At 38.2% G+C, this 21,955-nt stretch overlaps 1 protein-coding gene across 1 annotated transcript in view; it reads right to left on the minus strand.

Annotated features, from left to right (window-relative positions):
• The window catches only part of LRP1B (LDL receptor related protein 1B), a gene marked incomplete at its 5' end in the record, with an annotated part of 885,246 nt that overhangs the window by 70,868 nt on the left and 792,423 nt on the right, over positions 1-21,955 (minus strand). The window contains 5 exons of the mRNA XM_084642729.1: positions 6,666-6,791; positions 8,968-9,141; positions 13,072-13,188; positions 21,290-21,396; positions 21,719-21,942. Coding sequence (XP_084498855.1) covers positions 6,666-6,791; positions 8,968-9,141; positions 13,072-13,188; positions 21,290-21,396; positions 21,719-21,942 — 748 coding nt within the window. The remainder of the gene's footprint in view (positions 1-6,665; positions 6,792-8,967; positions 9,142-13,071; positions 13,189-21,289; positions 21,397-21,718; positions 21,943-21,955) is intronic.

Consider the following 21,955-nt stretch of genomic DNA (forward strand, 5'->3'; position numbering starts at 1 on the left):
AGCCAGGAACTTCTCAAAGTGTGTTCAGCCAGAAGGAGGTCTTGAAACATTAATTCCCCAGAAACAAATATAATAGTTCGCACTGCTTTAGGTGCACTGATGGCTGTAGATAACCAGCCCATTTTCACTATGGAGAACTTGTGTTTTTGGTAGTTCATTAAATTACTGAAACATCATTAGCTCCTTTCCCACATGTTCATATTACACCTGATGATAATCATCCAAGTGCTGTACAATAAACCAATGGTCACACTGGATAGTAGTATCATTGGAATTATGGTATAGTTAAACATCACAGTGCACTCACAGTGTGGTTATGCTTTTTGATACATGTAATTACTATGAATTCAGATAACTGGAAAGTTCACTATATCACTGAAAATAATTACCATACCAATATAATGTAGTTAGTATACCTAGCTTCTAATAGTGTATATATATTAAGAACACCACCAAAGAGGTAATAATAAGTAATTCAGTCATGTAGTTAACTATTCAGTTGTATGAATTAATGGTTTCTGATCCACCAAAGAACTCAGGCACCTAAAAATCTAAGTCTCAGATATAGGTGCCTAAGACCCAGTTTTAGGCTCCACTGCAATCCACAGAAATTCTGTTGAACTCTGTAGGTGCCTAATGTCACTCGGCGCCAACATGTTCAGCGTAAAAGTTCCCTCAGCACCTATGTTTCCACCCATGCACACTGCTGCCTCATTCCCAGGTGTCTGGATACCTATTTCCCACCTAAGTCCCAGAGCAATTTATGAACCTGGAGAAGATAGGTGTTCGTTCTTGTAAATCAAGTGTGGGGCCCTATCTGGTAGGTTTGTGCAGAAGCCACCTATTGGATCAGGTCCCATTCAAGCTCTGCTTGTGGTGCTACCTCCCACATTATAACTTTTAGCCCAGTGGTTTGGGATGTGGGAGACTCAGATTCAATTCTCACCTCTGCCTGATAGAAAGAAGGGATTTGAACACAGGTGGCCTACCTTTCAGGGGAATGTTCTAACCAATGACCTATGGATAGTCTCATGTAGGGGTCCCTCAGGCTCTCCTGTTGAAGGTGTTTACGTTAGAGAAATAGTGATTGGAGCAGGAGGACTGGACGCTAAGTCTCCCACCTCCCGGATGGGTGCCTTAATCACTGGGCTACTAAATCATTATCACATGCTCTCTCTGCCCAGTGATTGGTCCCCTACGAACAAATACTAAATATTTATTGAGCCAGAGAAAGAGAATGACTGTTGTTCCTTTTAGCTGGAAACAGTTTTAGAAAGAAAAAAAACAACAACCCTTGTTTGACAGTCTCTTAAGTGGTATCAAAGATGGTGATAATCATTCTATTGCAGGGGGAAAGAATTTAGTTGAGATGGCCTGGAGCTGGTATTGTTGCTCTTGCTGTTAAAACTTCAATCCCGTTTCACCTTAGGGGGTATTTGGGATTCATCTGGACCCAGCAAAGATGGCAATATTATCTGGGTCCTTCTCTCTGGCCTGGTGAGGACATCTCTCAGGATTAGGACAACAAAGACCCAGAGTCCCAAGAGACAGGGAGAATGGTAGCAATGATAGTGAAGCTCACTCTAATAGCCAATAATTTTTCTCCTTCAAACCTCTTTCTTTAAGGACCCCCAAAGGGAATGGTGGATGGAATCGCCCATCCTCTCATTATTTTGTCCACTAATTAGGCCTACTTTCCAACACACCACTTTTGGTTCACTGATTTCTGTTCCATGCTTTTCTTGTTCACCAAGCATGATCTTAACACATTCCTTGAGTTATATCAATAGGTCTTTTTGTTTGGATGAATTTAGTCTGTCTGTCTCCCTTCCATATCCTCTCCCTCCAACATTTATTATTATAGGTTATTGTGACATCTTATGAACTTTGCATACTTCTTACAGTTGAGCTCACAATGAGGACAAATTTGTAGGGCAAATTATCACAACAGGCACCTAAAGCCTCCTGACTCCAAAAAAGGGGTTCCTGTTCATGGATTACTAAGCAGAGATAGGTGCTTATCTCCAAGAGATAGTCAGGGCTTAGGACAAACCCCTCTTTTTGGCATCTCCTGTTGGCTAGCTTAGGCTTTTGTGGATTGCATTTCTTAGTTGCCTATGTCTCATTTCATTGTATAAGGCACCCAAGCACCTAACTCAGTCTCTGTGGATTGCAGTGTTTGTTCCTGTGATTTTCTAGGTGGCTAAAGGTTAAGCACAGTACTGTTCAGCATTGGAAAGCCTAAGTCCCTTAGTGGAATGTGTAATGTAACTATAGTGTAGTTACAGTCACTGTATTATTAAGGTTGACCAACAACAGAAAAACAAATAGCAACAAAATGAATACAGCCTATTTTTATATGTATAAAATGTTGCACAGCAAGTGAGGATTCTGACTAAAAGCTGTTAGATTCTGTTCTTTTAGGGCCTGATTCAAAGCCCTTTTAAATTAACAGGAGTCTTTCTATTAACTTAACATAATTATATAATCCTTTCTTCTAACACAGGATCAATGTGCTGTACTTGGAGGATTTTGGCAGCAAAGCCAGAAAGTAAATGCTGTTTCAGGGATATCGACTTCTATTACATCTCACCAAAATGAGGGTAATATAATAAAAGCTTTTATAATAAAAGCTGTAGTTCCTCATCAAAACCCACTATGGAAACTGACTACAGAGTCCCAGAAGTTGGTTGGCCGCTTCAAGCACTCTTCTTTTGTCTCCATGCTGCACATTATTCAAAAGGAAATGAGCTTGCCTTCTTCACAGTTCATGCAAAAAACTGTGTACAGTTAGAATTCCAATTTCACCAAACTAAGACCTGTGCTGTAAATGCACTCTTCAGCCATGAAAACACAGATTTTAAAACCTACTTCAGAGTATTTTAGCCATGTCAAAATAGATCATAGATATACATGCAGTAATCCTTAGTTAAGTTCTGTGTATTTCAGATGCAATTTAAGCTGCCACCTTAAATGGGCAAATGAAAACACTCAAAAGAATAATAATCCAGAGCTAATGAATCTAAATTCAAATCAGAATACAAAGAAGCAGTTACTCAGCAATTTATAAAGAAATTATAGATAGTGCAAGTGTGGGAAGCCATTTGAAGTAAAGGATCCCTCAAAAGTCTTCAGTTACTGAAAATTCAGTGAACAGGACACTTCTCCATATATATCTACATCCACTATGCTGTGGACAGCCCAAATAGATTTGTGGAAATGCAAATCTAGCAGACTTCAAATCTTTGTCTTGTGACAACATCTTTCCTAGTAGCTCAGTTGTTCACTAAAGTATATTCTCTCAGTTGTTCAGTAAATTTGGGTTAATTACTGAAATTACAGATGCACGTTACTCTCAGACACCAAAGAAAGAATAGCATTCCTTTAATGTAATTTGTGAATACTTAAATTTCAATATTAAATATAATATTAAGGCCTTCTATGTTTATCTTTTAGAAATATTGTAATAAATAATGTAATGAAACAGCTGAGCACTACTGAATCTGCCCAGCATGATTCTGTTGCTGCTTTTCTGGCTCCTGACTTAAGAGTGAGAGGTAGTCAGAAGTGGAACATATTGTGTCAGTTGGTCAAACAGCATGATGCCTGGAGGAGCAATGAAGGTAGCAATTCTTAGTGGTTGTTCAGGGATATTGCTCTGGGGTATCCAAAGTTGTCTATGTGAGGTTTGGTCCATTTTGGTTTAACAGTAACTGGACTCATGTATATAGTGTAGGTAAGAAAGCATACAGAGTACGAACAAACATTTTACAATGTATTTGGTTATGACGTCAGTTCCCATCCAACAACACAAAATGACCTGTTGTAAGGCCACAAACTTGACCACTGCTTAGCCCAGGGGCGACAGTATTTAAGTACATATTTTCTACACCAACCATATAGCATAATGTAGTAAATGTAAGAGATAATACTCATGTAGCTGCATGGCTATGACCTATTTTACATACCTTGTACTCTATCTAAACAAAGAGATGAATTAGTTAGATGTATACTGTGGCCCAGGGATCGGCAACCTTTGGCACGCGGCCCATCAGGGAAATCTGCTGGCGGGCCGGGACAGTTTGTTTACCACCAGCGTCCGCAGGTTTGGCTGATCACAGCTCCCACTGGCTGCGGTTCACCGTTCCAAGCCAATGGGGGCTGCGGGAAGCTGTGCAGGCCGAGGAATGTGCTGGCTGCCGCTTCCCACAGCTCCCATTGGCCTGGAACAGTGAACCACGGCCAGTGGGAGCTGCGATCGGCCAAACCTGCGGACACTGGAGGTAAACAAACCGTTCCGGCCCGCAAGTGGATTTCCCTGACGGGCTGTGTGCCAAAGGTTGCCGATCCCTGCAGTAACCTTTGTGCTGTTGTTTTACCCTTACTGCTAGTAAGTGTAGTTTTCTTGAACAGGAACTAAAACACAGCTAAATTGGATAGTTTTACTGGTTTCACTTCATATACACTTCTAAATTGCTATATTAGTTTGACTTTTCGATACTTGGTAGAATAAATTTGGAATTGTGTGACTTAATATCAAAATTTCTATTTGGGTGATTTGGTAACTGCTGAACTCCTCAAAATTCTCGATCCTTTATATTAACAGACCTAGAATTATAAATATTTAAAGTTCTGCTACAAGCACATTTTGATTTCTCATATTCACAGGAAATCCTAATCTGTGATTGATGAATCTCAAAAGATTAAAAGATTCTGATCATTTTGTTAAGGACTCAAAAGTTTGAAAGCTATCAACCTTCTGAATTCCTTGCATGTGCTAATATGGGGCTGAATTCTCAGGAAAACAAGTTTCTTGTGCCATTTTTGATACTTGCTTCTTCAGGCCTAAAATACCATGACAATAACTTTTATTTTAATATTTTAGTGCTCTCTTATGTACAGCAAGAGTACTGTTCATCTTGTCTGTGAAACAGTTATCAAAATGGTATTACTCTAACAATGTAATTCTTCAGAAGAATACAATTTGTACCCTAAATTTTTAAATAGGAAATTCTGGCTAAGCAGGAGAGATTATAAATACACGCGGCTACTTTTTCTCTGCATTCATGGGTAGATAATGTTTTAAAAATAACTCGTATTCAATGGATAAACACTAATTTTACAAGTGACATACTTTCTTTTCCTAGAATCTAATAGGAATACAGGAATTACCATATCAGCAAGTCCATTTTCTTGTGATCTAGATGAAATTATTATGAGGTTGGTGCACAACTGGCTGAAACACTGTACTCAGAGATTAGCTATCAATGGATCACTGTCAGACTCGGAGGACACAGCTTGTGGGACCCCATAGGGGCCAGTCTTGCATCTGGTAATATTCAATATTTTTCTAAAAGACTTGAAAAATGGAGCAGAGAGTATGCTTATAATATTTGCAGATGACACCAAACTGAGAGGACTGCAAAAACACTGGAGGAGAGGATTAGAATGCAAAACAGCCTTCACAAATTGGGGAGTTGATCTGAAATCCACAAGGTGAAATTCAATACAAATAAGAAAAGGAGAATGTGTGGCACCTTAGAGACTAACCAATTTATTTGAGCATAAGCTTTCGTGAGCTACAACTCACTTCATCGGATGCATACTGTGGAAACTGCAGAAGACATTATATACACAGAGACCATGAAACAATACCTCCTCCCACCCCACTCTCCTGCTGGTAATAGCTTATCTAAAGTGATCACTCTCCTTACAATGTGTATGATAATCAAGTTGGGCCATTTCCAGCACAAATCCAGGTTTTCTCACCCTCCGCCCCCCCCAACACACAAACTCACTCTCCTGCTGGTAATAGCCCATCCAAAGTGACCACTCTCTTTACAATGTGTATGATAATCAAGTTGGGCCATTTCCAGCACAAATCCAGGTTTTCTCACCCCCCCCCCCCGCCTTTTTCCAAAAACCATACATACAAACTCACTCTCCTGCTGGTAATAGCTTATCCAAAGTGACCACTCTCCTTACAATGTGTATGAAAATCAAGGTGGGCCACTTCCAGCACAAATCCAGGTTTTCTCACACCCCCCCCAAACACACACACACACAAACTCACTCTCCTGCTGGTAATAGCTTATCCAAAGTGACCACTCTCCCTACAATGTGCATGATAATCAAGGTGGGCCATTTCCAGCAAAAATCCAGGTTTTCTCACCCCCCCCCCAAACTCACTCTCCTGCTGGAGTGTTTATTTGCTATGTCTTTCTTTATATATGCTATTGCTTTTTTACCACTGCTGGATTCTGAGCAGAGGTGTTCTTTGAGCTAGCCACACTAATGGTCTTTTAGGCCTTTTTTGTGAGTGATTAACAGTTAACTGAGAACCCAGCAATGCTTTTGAGTAGTTCAAATTATTCTTTATAATTTGTATTACCTTTCATTTGTCAACAAATTAATATAATCTCCCATTTTACTGTTCACCCATCTAGGTTTGGTAAATCTTTTGTTTGAGCAACGTAAATATTTTTGTGTCATCTCCAAATTTTGCTACTTCACTATTCACTTTCTGTTCCACATCATTAGTAAATATATTGTAAAACATCACAGTGTTTCGGAACACTTCTTTATTAGCCTTTTGCCAGGACATAAACACTGATCATTATTCTTATTTCTTGTGTTCAATCTGTTAACCAATGTCCAATACCCACCTGAAAGGCTCAGATCACTGCATGTTCCATTAATCAAAGATTTCCCTTCTGGACATGCACAAGCTGCACCAGAAGGGTTGAGTAAACAGAGAAACTCGCATGTCAAGTCCAAACAAGGATTAGGTGCTGTTTAAGGATGAAAAAAAAAAAAAAAACATGTTAAAATTTTGCAGTTACATTGTTTCCAGAAACAGAACTAATGAAGAAGCACATATGCAAAATTCAGTTCTAATTTACACTCTGTGGAATCTCCATTGAAACTTAGCTGCTGTAGGAAGTCGTGTTGGAAATTCTGTATATTGTCCCACTGAATTAGTATTGAACCAATATTCCAGCATGTCTTTTATGTGACATTATGCGCTTGGGTATGCTGGCTTTCGAATGAAATGCAAAACTGGTGCCCTCACTGCTTCTGATCATTAACAATCTTTATGGAACCTTTTGCCAGGGTGAGTCTTAGGACTCTGGGAGGCTAGTGCAATAATTCTTTGTGGTTTTCCCCTATATAAACGTAACCAATTCATTCTGAACAAAAAGGGTGGCTCTAGGCAGTTCTAAGCAAGTTTGTATGTTGAGATCCCCTTTTGTTTTTCCTCTCAACCATATATCTTTCCCTACCCAATTCCTCGGTACCCCAATCCTTCATGATTCCAGTCTCTTTTAGTCCACCCCCTGGCTACGGCTGTTGCTTGTGGGGGCAGAGGATGGAGGAGAGGGGAGAACAGATGCTGATTTAGAATATTTGGGATACTATCTCAGGTTAACTCCAGACTGCTCCTGGTGTGCTGTTATGAGAGTGGGCACCATATGCAAGCTATCTACTTGGAACTGAGTCCTTATTGAACCTCTTCCCCTTGTAGCTTAAGGCTGCACTGGCAGCTCAAGTGAGGAGTAACTCAGTTGCAGGAAGCTATTTAGGAAGATTTTTGTGGTGGTTCTAGCACCATCAGTGCAGGTGAGTAATCCTCCTTCATTCCCTGAAGTACTAAAGTGCAAAGAGTTGCAGATCTCAAAATCCAGCTGTTTTTGTAGGAGCAGGATGTTCATATAAGTATTCTGGTGAAAATCCAATTTTTCTTGAAGTTTCAGTTGACTACCATATTATTCATTTAGTGTGCTATATTGAGCTGTAGTGTTTCTATTTTGGGCATTGTTAAAAAGCTGCCAGGTTTTTATGTCAGTGATGGGTAAAGAACTGTATATAGTATGTACATGAAAATCCTTTAGGATGAAAGGTGTTCAAAATGTAAACAGGTACTAGTAGTAAATATTGAATGTTTAAATGAGTTTTGATGATGGACAGGGTTGAGCTTATAGAAACAGCTGACAAACTAAAACAGTAGAAATGGACCCTTGTCACAAAATTTGCACCTGAAATCAGAACCAAACCCAACTTTTCCAGAGCTTGGGTTCCAGGTTGATTCCAATTCTGCTATTGGAAATTAGAAATAGACGAAAGTTACAGAGTTGGGCTCTGGAGTTGATGTTCCCTGAAATTTACTGACTTAGGGGGCTTGGATTTGCTGCTATGGTTTAAGCCAATTTGGGAAATTATTTTCTGCCTACCTAAAATTTTCTTGTGCAATTTCATTTTGATACAGTATTCTTTTTGCTTTCTGAAAAGTAGCAATGTTAAATTGTATAATCATAGACGTGTAGGGCTGAAAGAGTCCTCAAAGGTGACCTAGTCCATCCACCCATGCTGTGGGATGATTAAGTATACCTAGGCCACCCTAACAGACACCTTAACCTGTCCTTAAAAACCTCCAATGGCAAGGATTCCACAACCTCCCTAGGTAACCTTTTTCAGTGCTTAATGTAAATTGTTGCTTTCTTCCACAGTGGTAACTAAAGTGTTTTCCAGAATGATCTCTTTTGCAAAGTTTTCAGGGAAGAAAGGCACATATAAATGTAAAATATTTTTGGCATGTTACAGTGAGAATTCATAATTTTGGTAATAATGAAGTTAAAATAACTTGAATTACATTGTATATTTTTAAATTACATTCCAATCACCAGAATCATCAGTATTATGAAAAAGCTAATTGATTGTGATTGGAAATATTTCTTGGCCAGTTTTCTGTTGACTTTTTATGCTGCATCTTTAGACAAGCTGAGTGCAGTGGTTTTATGAATTGAATAATATACAATTTTTGTTGTTACATGAAAATATCTCAGTTACTCTTTACAAATGGGAATATGGACAAATGGTTTGTATGTTCAGCCTCACTACTATACATTTACAAGTTTTTAGTTACTTTATTTTTCTAAATATCTATTTTAAACTAATAAGTTTACTCACAATCTATTTGTTTGTAGCGATGGAAAATCAAGGCACTTTTTGTTTTATCAACATTCAAATTCAGATATTCTACAGAACCTGAGCCAAATTTTTGTACTCTAAATGCACCAGTTTTAGGTCCTGCTCCATATATGTAATCTTCAAAAATGTCAATTCTATGTGGATGCAGCAACCCTTAAAGAAAGAAGGAAGGAAAAAAGTCATATTCAAATTCTGATATTCTTCATTTTGGTATTAACAAGTTAAAACATTCTAGTTGAAATCTAAAAGGTTCTATTATTAAGGCGATGTCTAAACTACAGAGCTTATGCCAGCAAAGCCTATGCTGACAAATGTACCAGTGTCAGCTATGCTGACAAAAGCACTCTTCTGTCTGCATAGCTGCATCTACACTGCTGGGTTTGTTGGTATAGCTCTGTCACTGGGGGTGGGTGGTATTTTCCTGACCCACATAGCTATGCTGGTATAAGTTTTAAGTGTATGAAGGCCAAGCCTAACATACAAACAGTCCTGGTAACATCCACAAGAGCCACCTAACTTTTAAATAGGAAGAAACTTGCTAAGTCATATTATATGGAAACTGTTCTTTGTAGTTTGGTAAATACCATCCCCCTACCCCCACCCAAATGTCAGTTAGACCAGTCTAGTCATGAAAATTCTCAGAAAACCTACAGTTTTTGATAATGCAATCATATGTATTTGAAATACTTTAACGGTATCTTACAGAAATAGGTGAAATTAAAAATATGTACACTTGATGATGGCTGTACAAGGGTAAAACTAATCTAATAAAGAATTTCTCCAGTACTGTTTTCTGTTGTTTTAACAATTTCTCGTCAGATATATTCCTATTTATTTATACTACCTTTAATTTAATCTGTAACTGCAGTACATTGATACAACATAAGGATTCCAAAACACCAAGTTTAACTACAGATTCAAACATTTCAGGGATAGAAAGCACCATTAGATGATGTAGCCTGACCTCCTATATAACGCAGCCACAGAATTTCACCCAGTTGCCCCTGTAATGTGCCCAATAATGTGTGTTTGAGCAGAGAATGTTTTATGGAAAGGCATCCTGTCCTGAAGACCTCAAGAGATAGAGTAACTTGGATGGACATGGTCAGGCCTAGTGGTCAGAGCTGGAATTAGAGGAGTCTAGGGTGGGGTTGGAGCGAGCGTGAAGCAGGGTGAAGAGCAAGCGGTGGTGAGACCAGGGCTGGAGTAGGACTAGAAACAGGCCTGGGGCAAGGCTAGAGCCGACTAAGGCCTGGGGAGTCTGTTACCGTTATTAGGCAGGAGAGAGTTCCAAGTCCTGGCATTACGTTGAGCACATTTAGCTGCTGTTCCTCCTGTGGGACTTGTATACCTGGTTTGGGAGTCACATGACCAATTCCTGGCTTGTGGATTGGCTGGAGGTGAGCACAGGAGTGACTCATCACCTTTCAGAAACCACCATTTCCCTTGGTAGATTGTTCCAAATGGCTAATCATACTCGTTAAAAATTTGTAACTTAGTTTTAATTTGAATTTGTTTGGCTTTCAGCCATTGGTTAATGCTATGCCTTTCTCCACTGAACAGCCTTTTAATCAATGCTTAATTTGTAATGAAAGAGGTGCCAGGGCTCAAGCAATTTTTTAACATTCATAACTGATGCAGTAAGCGCCAGAAGTGCTGGGGCTATAAGCTGCCAAGGCTAGAGGTGCCGGGGCTTAGCCTTGGTAAGTCCTGGCACAAATTAAGCATTGTATTTAGTACTTGGCATTTGGTCCTCATGAAATTACTTATACACCCTAATCAAGTCACAACTTGATCTTTTTTTTTGATAAATTAAACAGACTGAGATTCTTAAGTCTCTCAGTGTAAGGCATTTTTTTCCCAGCCCCTGAATAACTTTTTAGGTACCTCTCTGCATCCTCTTTAATTTTTCAACATTCTTTTTCAAATGTGGACACTAGAACTGGATATAGTCATCCAGTACTGGTCTCACCAGAGCTGTATACGGAAGAAATATCATGTCCCTATTCAAACTCACTAGTCCCCTGCTGATACAGCCAAGGATTAGCCCTTTTTGCCACAACATTAAACTGGGAGCTCACATTGAGTTGCCTTTCCACTATGACCCTTAAATTATTTTCAGACTCACTGCCTTCCAGGACACAGAGCCCATGCTGGAAGTATGGTCAGCATTCTTTGTCCTAGACCTTGACCTTACAGTTGGTTGTATTAAAAAATATTTTGTTTGAATGGGCCCATCATACCAAGTGATCCAGATGGTTCTGTATGACTGCCTAATCATTATTTACCACTCTGCCAATCTTTGTGTCATCTGCAAACTTAATTTACTTCTATATCATTGATATAAACGTTAAATAGCATGGGACTTAGAACCGATGATCCCTGTGGAACCCCCTAGAAACACACTTTTTCAATGATAATTACCACTGTCAACTACTTTTTGAGATCTGTCAATCAGTTCTTAACCCATTGAACATGTGCTTTACTGATGTTGTGTCGTGATAGTTTTTTTTTATCAGAATGTAAACATATATTACATAAAAAGAAAAGGAGTACTTGTGGCATCTTAGAGACTAACCAATTTATTTGAACATAAGCTTTCCTGAGCTACAGCTCACTTCATCGGATGCATACTGTGGAAAATACAGAAGATGTTTTTATACACACAGACCATGAAAAAATGGGTGTTTATCACTACAAAAGGTTCCCCCCCACCACCCAACTCTCTTGCTGGTAATAGCTTATCTAAAGTGATCACTCTCCTTACAATGTGTATGATAATCAAGGTGGGTCATTTCCAGCACAAATCCAGGGTTTAACAAGAACATCTGAGGAACAGTGGGGCAGGGGAATAAACAAGGGGAAATAGGTTACTTTTTATAATAAATCAACCATTCCCAGTCTCTATTCAAGCCTAAGTTAATTGTGTCCAATTTGCAAATGAATTCCAATTCAACAGTCTCTTGTTGGAGTCTGGATTTGAAGTTTTTTTGTCGAAGGATAGTCACTTTGAGATCAGAAATCGAGTGACCAGAGAGATTGAAGTGTTCTCCGACTGGTTTATGAATGTTATAATTCTTACAATCTGATCTGTGTCCATTTATTCTTTTATGTAGAGACTGTCCAGTTTGACCAATGTACATGGCAGAGGGGCATTGCTGGCACATGATGGCATATATCACATTGGTAGATGTGCAGGTGAACGAGCCTCTGATAGTGTGGCTGATGTTATTAGGCCCTGTGATGGTGTCCCCTGAATAGATATGTGGGCACAGTTGGCAACGGGCTTTGATAAGCTATTACCAGCAGGAGAGTGGGGTGGGGGGAGAGAAAACCTTTTGAAGTGATAAACACCCATTTTTTCATGGTCTGTGTGTATAAAAACATCTTCTGAATTTTCCACAGTATGCATCCGATGAAGTGAGCTGTAGCTCAGGAAAGCTTATGCTCAAAAAAATTGATTAGTTTCTAAGGTGCCACAAGTACTCCTTTTCTTTTTGCGAATACAGACTAACACAGCTGTTACTCTGAAACCTGCCATATATTACATATATGCCGTTACCTTTATTAACCATTGTAATCTCATAAAAATGAAATAAAGTTTGTTTGACAAGGCCTATTTTCTGTTGCTTAACATTAATTATATTTCTATGCTTTAATTTTTTATTGACTGATTTCCACATCAGCTTTTCCATTATTTTCCCTGGGACTGATGTCAGGCTAAATGGTCTACAATTACTCTACATAGGATTTCTATGTAATGGAATGCAAATAGCTGAAAGCTCTAGCCTGACGTTATTCAGCATACTGTGAATTACACATGTAGGCTGCAGTAGTCTGGATGCAGATCCACACCTGTGGCCATATGGAGCTCCCATAAAGTCAAACAAAGTGTCCCTGCACTTAATCAATGCTGGGATTGGAGCCTTACAAATCCATTATCTACAATAATCTCTAACGGCATCAGAACTAATATTCACTGTATTGCTAGATGGAAATACCACAAATAATACAGAAATTGAGATCATTTCTTTTTAATTAACAGTTCTTTCAAAGTATGTGTTATAGAAAAACTCTGCATACCTTGTTTACTGCTCACAGATACTACTGAATCAGAGCCATCAAAAAGAACACTGCCAATAACAGATAATTCAAAGTCAGCCCAGAACAAACGCTGACTGAACTGATCAACTACAAGACCTGCCAAAAAAAAAAAAAAAGGAGAGAGTTTACATTTACAATAAAGTATAAAAATATACCAATATAAAAATATACCATAGCGTTTTGTAGATTATAGGCTTTCCCGTCTCATTTCCTGGAAGGCATTGCAATACTACATAGATGAGTGCAATGTAGGAATCTAAAGAAAATAGACAAGTAAGGTTTCTGCTCAATCCTTAAATTCAGGCTGAGTGAACCAGTTCCTTTAATTTCTTTAATTTCCTTCCCACTGGTTATTTCCTTATCAATACCCAACCCCAGTCAGGTGGAAATATACCACATCCCTTTATTTCATATACACATAGGCCCTAATCCTGTGCCTGTATGGAGCCCGACTGACTTCTGTAGAGCTCCATTCAGGTGTGAGTGCACACAGGTGTGCACAGTGAATTGTAGGATCAGGGTGTTAATGTTCTATGTGATCTTGCAAATCTATGTTTCCCGCCATACAGAAGTATTTTCTATTGTCATCAGACTTGCATAATGCCAGTATTTTACATATTATAAGAATTAAAACAGAAATGTTATGTTTGTTTGTTTTAGTTTAACTAGACTAAGTATTTAAACAATGATATTCAGATATCCAGAATAAAACACAGATACATTATGCCTAACCAGCCTCTGGACAATGACTTTGTAGTTAAATCAAGCAGACTATGCTCTATTAGGGACCTCTTAAAATGATTATATTTACTATTTTGTGTTCTGTTAAAATTTTCTGTCTGCTTAAAAGTGATCTAATGCTCTGCTGTTAAGGTTACAGTTTTACAAGAATGGAAGAAACTGTTTTTTTCCATATTGATGTAACAAGTATAAGTCAAAGTTATACATAGAAACAAAAGCATTCTTAAAGTAGTAAATTAATCAACTACTGATAGGAAAGAGGAAGTTGGAGAAAGTTTTATTCTGTATAATAATGAAATAGGTAGTATTTTTTTTTTAAAAAAAGCCTGAAGGTTTGGCATACAAAATTCCATTGAAGTGAACTCAAAAATAATACCAGAACCCACATTGGCTTTGTGAACATACAGTTGGACAGAATAATTTCTTGTAATAGATAATACAAAAAAGCTTTATGATAAATGGCATTTAGAGTCTGCAACTGGAGAAATAGTCATCAGTCTCTGGCTTGGATTTATTCTAAAAGCTTTCAATAAAGTAATAAATTTTTAAATTAAAATTTTAATGAAAGAATAATATATACTCAATTTGTCTTTCAGAAGTAAATTTCTGAAGTTAGCATAAAGTGAAAGGAGTCACTATTTTGTATACTTTATATTTAAAGCTATAGCAACACCACGTGAGCGCAAATATCCAATCTTATGCTCACTCTTATCTGGAATTGCAAAGTCATGTTTGGGAACAAATTTAGGAGCAGTACGACATGCATTTGCAATAAAGCCTCACATTTTCTCTGATCAGGAACAGAAAAGTCTCAGTTGAGAAGAATGATAGACTCCATAGGAACAGAAAGGCCTATTTTAAGCATGCTGAGAAAACAGAAATAGTAAAAAGCTAAATATGTTGAAAATATATAAAAATATATATAAAAAAATTTCAAGACCCCAGGGAGTTTTATTTTTTATCAGTAAAAGCTATGGAAGAATGGACTAATGTTTTGCAATAAAAAACATTGTTAATTTTCACTTTCCTGAGCCCTTTAAGGATTCCGAAGTCTTGTTAAATGCTTATCTGAAATTTTTCTAAATGTAACATAGCTAGAAGTAAATATTATGAAAAGAGGATCTTTTGCAGTCCTGTTTGTGGTCAGGCCAGAAATAAAACAGCACCTGCATTGTTCAGATCAGTTTTGTACTGTTATTACTTGCAAAATTTCATATCATGAAAACTAACCATTCACATCACTGATGAGAGGGAAGGTGATATGTTTGGAGCACTGGGGAGAGAAAGATAACTTTAAAGGCAGTGTTTTAATACTGGAGTGAAAAACAAGCCGTCAGGAAATGAGAAGGTAACAGTAATTAAAGCAACAGATCACTGAAGCCTGGAGAAGTGTTTATATAAATATGTTTCAGCAAAAAATCTCCTCTAAATCTGGGGAAATATGAAAATCTTATTGTGGCAGCTTGATGCTCCACAAGAATTTGAGTATTCTCCTCAGAACCTCCCTTAGCTGAAATTTGCTATGCCATGAGTTGTTAGGTTTTAATATCCAAGTCAGGGAATATAGTCTGTTTTGGATTTGTAAACTATAGCATAAATAAACAATGATATAAAGATGATTTATAATAGATTAACAGTAACTATTATTATTCTTGTTTCAGTCTAAACATGGAGAAATGATGGAGGAGAGGCGCTTGAACAGACCAAGGGAGGTATAGAAGTGTATTTTGTTATTAAATATATTCATTTCATTCTGTATTTTGGCATTTTCTATATTGAGCTTTCTGTCTGTAGCCTTAACCCTGCATAACTCAGATGATTTTAATTATTACTTTTCTTGTTAAGCTTAAATTCTTCTGTTTAATACCTAGGGAACAATACATTAAGTTGTCATTTCTTTTTAACATCTCTCTTTTTTGTACTTTTATTAAAATAAATGGATTTTAAAGTTTAGTACAGTATTCACCAAACTAACTACAGATAGACTGAGGTGGATAAGATAAAATTTTTTACAGGGCCAACTTCTGTTGGTGAAAGAGGCAAGTTTTCGAGCTACACAGAGCTCTTCTTCAGGTTTGGGAAAGGTATTGAGAGTTTCTTAACTAAACACAAGGTAGAACTGATTGTCTCTGCAAACAGTACGAACTATAACAGACTGTAAGGCTACATATACATTTTTTTAGACCTGATTTATACATAGATTTGTTGTGTGCTTGCTTGCTGTTTGCTTGCTTGCTTGAATATTGTTTTGTGGCTTTTTTAGGGACTGAGTGCCGAGCCAAGTGGCCTGCTAAGTTAGGCTGAGAGCTTACTAATGAGGCTGCAGCCTGTTATCCTTTGATCCCTAATTCTGTTATGATCCCTTGATAAATGGGAGGGCTAACTCAGGGAGAACAGAAGCAACAGACAGGGGAGTTTTATGAGGAAGTTTAGCACGGGCAAGAGGCAGATACAGCTAACAAACAGACGCTAAACTTAGATCAATAACCCCCTTCTCCACCTGCCTACTCCCCACCCCCAAACACCTGCAAGAATAAGAATAATACATGCAGAAGTCCAGCATCAGAGTGGGGGCTATCCAATTTATTGCACTAGATGCAGCATGTACAATCATCTGCCTTGTATGTAGGTGGTATTTGTGTGTATGCGGTGCAAGCAGCTCATCAGACAGAGTATGGGTTCGAGGTCAGAGTAGCTGAACCGGAGGAGCTAAGGGACACAGATAGATACTTAGAGGAGACTTTCAGGGACACAATAGAGCAATCCCACTCCAACTCTGATGCATCAGTGTGTTGAGGAGGACGAAAGTCACAAGGAAGGAGAACATCAAGCTGGAGTGGAGGGAAGCAATCCCATAGATTCCTTCCTTCTAGATGATATCATGATACCCCCGTGCACTTAAGATACCCCTCCTAGGATACCCCAGTTACTAGGAAGATCGGGTATTTATTTATTAGAAGTATAGATAATCGGGTTTGTGATGACCAGGAGAACTGCATAATAAATTTCCTGCCAGGTACGAAGGTTGCAGATCTCAGAAAATATTCAGACAGACTTATGTGCAGTACAGGGGAAGAGTCGGGGTTGTGGAACAAATGACATAGGAAAAGTAGGAGACAAGTTCTGGAGGCCAAATGTAGGCTACTGGGTAAGAGATTAAAGTCCAGAACCTTCCTGGTAGTATTCTCTGAAATGCTTCCAGTTCCACATGCAGGGCCAGAAAGACAGGCAAAACTGCAGTGTCTCAATGCATGGATGAGACAATTGTGTGGGGAGGAGGCTTTTAGGTTTATTAGAAACTGGGGAACCTTTGGGGAAAGGGGCTGGAAAAAAGTACACAAGTGTGGAAAAGTACAAGCTCAGGCCGAGTCATTCCTTATGAATGAATTTATGAAAGAGGAACTCTATATCCTAGAAAAGAGTATAGGAAAGAAGTTGGTAAAGTACAGGTGGGAGTTAGTAAGGAACAAACAATGACTCCCATTTAAATACAACACATGAAAGCAAGCAACTGAATATAGACAAAATGTACAAGTTCTTATATACAAATGCTAGAAGTCTAAATATTAAGATGGGTGAACTAGATTGCTTGGCATTAAATAAGGATATTGATATAAAAGGCACCACCAAAAGTTGGGGGAATGAGGATAATCAATAAGGCCTGGTAATACCAGGGTACTAAATACATAGGAATGACCATAGGTTGTGCTGGTGGGGGAGTGGCACTAAATGTGAAAGAAAACAGAGTCAAATAAAGTAAAAATCTTAAATAAATAAAACTGTTCTATAGAATCTCTATGGATATACATTCCATGTTTAACAATAAGAGTATAGCAGTACTAATATACTGCTGATCACCTGACCAGGAGGGTGATGGCAATTATGAAATGCTCAGGGAGATTAGAAAAGCTACAAAGGCAGTAAACACAATAGTTATGAGGGATTTCAATGATCCTTATATTGACTGGTTATTTGTCCAGACACAATAAATGCTTCTTTGAGTAGCTTGTCTTGATTTAGTCCTAAGTGGAGCACAGGATTTTGTCCAAGAGGTGAATATAACCAATCTGCTTGGTAATAGTGACAATAATGTAATTAAATATAACATCCTTCTTGCCAAAGAAACCCACTGCAGTAGCATTTAACTTCAAAAATGAGGAAGCAAGTTAAACAGAAATTAAAAGGAACAGTAACAAGGGTGAAATACCTGCAAACTGTAGAGACCTTTTAAAAACACAGTAATAGAGGCTCAAACTAAATGAATACCCCAAATAAAAAAAAATCAGTAAAAGAACCAAAAAAATGCCAACATGGCTAAACAGCAGAGTAAAAGAGTCTGTTACAGGCAAAAAGGCATCCTTTAAAAATCAGAAGTCAAACCCTAGTGAGGAAAATAGAAAGGAACAAACTCTGGCAAGTCAAGTGTAAAAGTGTAAGAAGGCAGGCCAAGAAAGAATTTGAAGAGCAACTAGCTAACAATACAAAAACTAACAGCAATTTTATTTTAAGTACATCAGAGATAGCAAGCCTGCTAAACTGTCATTTGGGCCACTGGACGATCAAGGTGCTAAAACAACGAGCAGTCTGGTGGTGCCTTAAAGACTAACAGATTTATTTGGGCATCAGCTTTCGTGGGTAAAAAACCCACTTCTTCAGATGCATGGAGTAAAAATTACAGATACAGGCATAGATATACTGACATATGTAGAGAAGGGAGTTACGTTAGAAGTGGAGAACCAGTGTTGACAAGGCCAATTCAGTCAGGGTGGATGTGGTCCACTCCCAATAACTGATGAGGAGGTGTCAATACCAAGAGAGGGAAAATTGCTTTTGTAGTGAGCCAACCACTCCCAGTCCCTATTCAAGCCCAAATTAATGGTTTTAAGTTTGCAAATGAATTGTAGCTCTGCAGTTTCTTTTTGAAGTCTGTTTTCGAAGTTTTTTTTTTTTGTTGAAGGATGGCTACCTTTAAATCTGCTATTGAATGTCCATAGAGATTGAAGTCTTCTCCTACTGGCTTTTGTATGTTACCATTCCTGATGTCTGATTCGTATCCATTTATTCTTTTACATAGAGATTGTCCGGGTTGGCCAATATACATGGCAGAGGGGCATTGCTGGCACATGATGGCATATATCACATTAACAGAACACCACTGGCCATCACGTACAGGCCTCAGCTAAAATCTTTCCAGCACATCATCAACAATCTACATCCTATTCTGGAAAATGATCCCACACTCTCACAGACCATGGGAGGAAGGCCAGTCCTCGCTTACAGACAGCCCCCAACCTGAAGCAAATACTTACCAGCAACTACACACCACACCACAGAAACACTAACCCAGGAACCAATCTCTGTAACAAACCTCATTGCCTTCTCTGTCCCCGTATCTACCCTAGCAACACCATCAGAGGACCCAACAACATCAGCCACATCATCAGGGGCTCATTTACCTGCACATCTGCTAATGTGATATGTGCCATCAATGCCCCTCTGCTATGTACATTGGCCAAACCAGACTACAGAGGATGTGGGGGAGATCGCACACACGAACCATTCATTTCAGGTGACAAATCTGTGAAACGTTTCCAGATTAACAGGTCAATAGCAGAGGTTTTAGAACAAATCGATAAATCACATAGTAATAAGTCACTAGGACCAGATGGTTTTCACTCAAGAGTTCTGAAGGAACTCAAATATGAAAATACAGAATTACTAACTGTGGTATGTAATCTATCATTTAAATCAGGCTTTGTAGCAGATAATTGGAGGTTAGATAATGTAATGCCTATTTTTTACAAAGGCTCCACAGATGACCCTAGCAATTATGGCTAGTAAGCCTAACTTCAGTGCCAGTAAACTGGTTGGAACTATAATCAAGTACAGAATTACCAGACACACACACACACAAACACAACATGTTGGGGATGAATCAACACGGCTTTTGTTAAGGGAACTCATGCCTCACCAACCTATTAGAATTTTCTGAGGGAGTCAATAAGCATGTGAACAATGCTGATCCAGTGTATATAATGTAGCTGGACTTTCAGAAAGCTTTTGACATGATCATCACCAAAGGCTCGTAAGCAAAATAAGCAGTCATGGAATAAGAAGGAAGGTCCTCTCATGCATCAGTAACTGTTTAAAAGATATGAAATAAATGGTCGAAATAAATGGTCAGTTTTTACAATGGAGAGAAGTAAATAATGGGATCACGCAAGGATCTGCACTGGGACCTGAGCTGTTCAACATATTCATAAATGGTTGCAAAAGTGGGGGGAACAGTGAGGTGGCAAAATTTGCAGACAATTTTGCAGTACACAATTACTCAAAATAGTTAAATCCAAAGCTGACTGGGAAGAGGTACAAAGGGATCTCGAAAACTGGATGAGTGGGCAAGAAAACTGCAGATGAAATTCAGTGTTGATAAAGGCAAAGTAATGCGCATTGGAAAACATAATCCCAAGCATGCACACACAATTATGGGGTCTAAATTAGCTGTTACCACTCAGAAAGGAGATCTTGCCATTATTGTGGATAGTTCTCTGAAAACATCTGTTTATGTGCAGCAGCAGTTAAAAAAGCTAATAGAATGTTAGGAACCATTAGGAAATGGATAGATAATGAGACAGAAAATACCATAAGGGCACAATATAAAGCCATGGTATGCTCACATCTTGAATACTGTGTATAGTTCTGGTAGCTTCATCTCAAAAAAGATACATTAGATTTGTAAACAGTACAGCTAAAGGCAACAAAAATGATTAGGTGTATGGAACAGCTTCCATATGAGGAGAGATTAAAAACACTAGCACTGTTCAGCTTGTGAACATGACTAAAGAAGGATATGATAGAGGTCAATAAAATCATTCATGGTATGGAGAAAGCAAATATATGAAGAGTTATTTACGCCTTCACATAAAGCAATAACTAGGGGGTCACTCAAGGAAATTAATAGGAAGCAAGTTTAAAACAAAAGGAAGTATGTCTTCACACAATGCACAGTCAGCTTGTGGTGTTGTGAAGGGAATGTTGTGAAGGCCAAAAGTATAACCGGGTACAAAAAATTATATAAGTTCATATGGATGGGTTCATCAATGGCTATTAGTCAAGATGGTCAGGGATGAAACCTATCCTCTGGGTGTCCCTAAATCTCCAAATGGCAAAAGCTAGGACTGAACAACAGGGAATGGATGACTCTAAATGCCCTGTTCTGTTAATTCCCTCTCTCTATATATATATCTATAGTTATTTGGTATTGTCTTGTAAAGTTACTGTGTTAAGCTTATCTAGATTCAGTTATGTCATTTAAAATATTATGAATTTAATAGTTAACTGTATATTTATTACTAAAATATAAAATTATAGAATTCTTTAGGACTGCAAAATTGGAAGTCAGCCAAGAAATCCACACAATGCTACCTTTTAATGGGGAATTTGAAATTCCATGTACCTGTAGGTCTTTGTACATTCTTCTGTACCAATATCCTTCTTAGAGTACCATCCATTGCCGCTTCTTCTATGTGAGAGTGGTCCCCAATGACTGTCCAATACATCATCCTAAAAATATCAAACATAAAATTGTTGCCATGAATTTGCATAAATTAACACCTTAAATGTACATAGCACCTTTCTTCAAATGATCTCAAAATACTTAACAGACATTATATTATTGTAAGTCTCACAAAACACCTGAGAGATGAGGAATATTAACCTCATTTTGCAGATGGGTAAACTGAAGCAGAAAGGCTAAATAACCAAATGTGCACATTTGTAGACATTATTATGCAGCAAGTCATGTTTGCTTTGCTTAAACTTCTATGTATGTTTGTTATTTATAAAATAGAATACAACATGATAAAATGCCACAGAAACAACATACCCCTTTTTAGGATTTACAGCAATTGCATATGGTTCTCCTGCCGTATTTGTAAGCAGCCTTGTACAGTTTGGTCCATTCAACTGTCCTACATTGATGGAGTATCTTAAACTTGTCCAGTGAGTTGTATAGTAACTGAACCAATGCATTCTAGAATGATCCGTCCAGTAAATATTTCCAGCAATCCAGTCAACAGCAATATCCCTGGGTCTTTTGAATTCAGGACACTAGAAGGAGCAA

The sequence above is a fragment of the Lepidochelys olivacea genome (assembly GCF_965140295.1).
Source record: "Lepidochelys olivacea isolate rLepOli2 genome assembly, chromosome: 11".
Classification (NCBI taxonomy): Eukaryota; Metazoa; Chordata; order Testudines; family Cheloniidae; genus Lepidochelys; species Lepidochelys olivacea.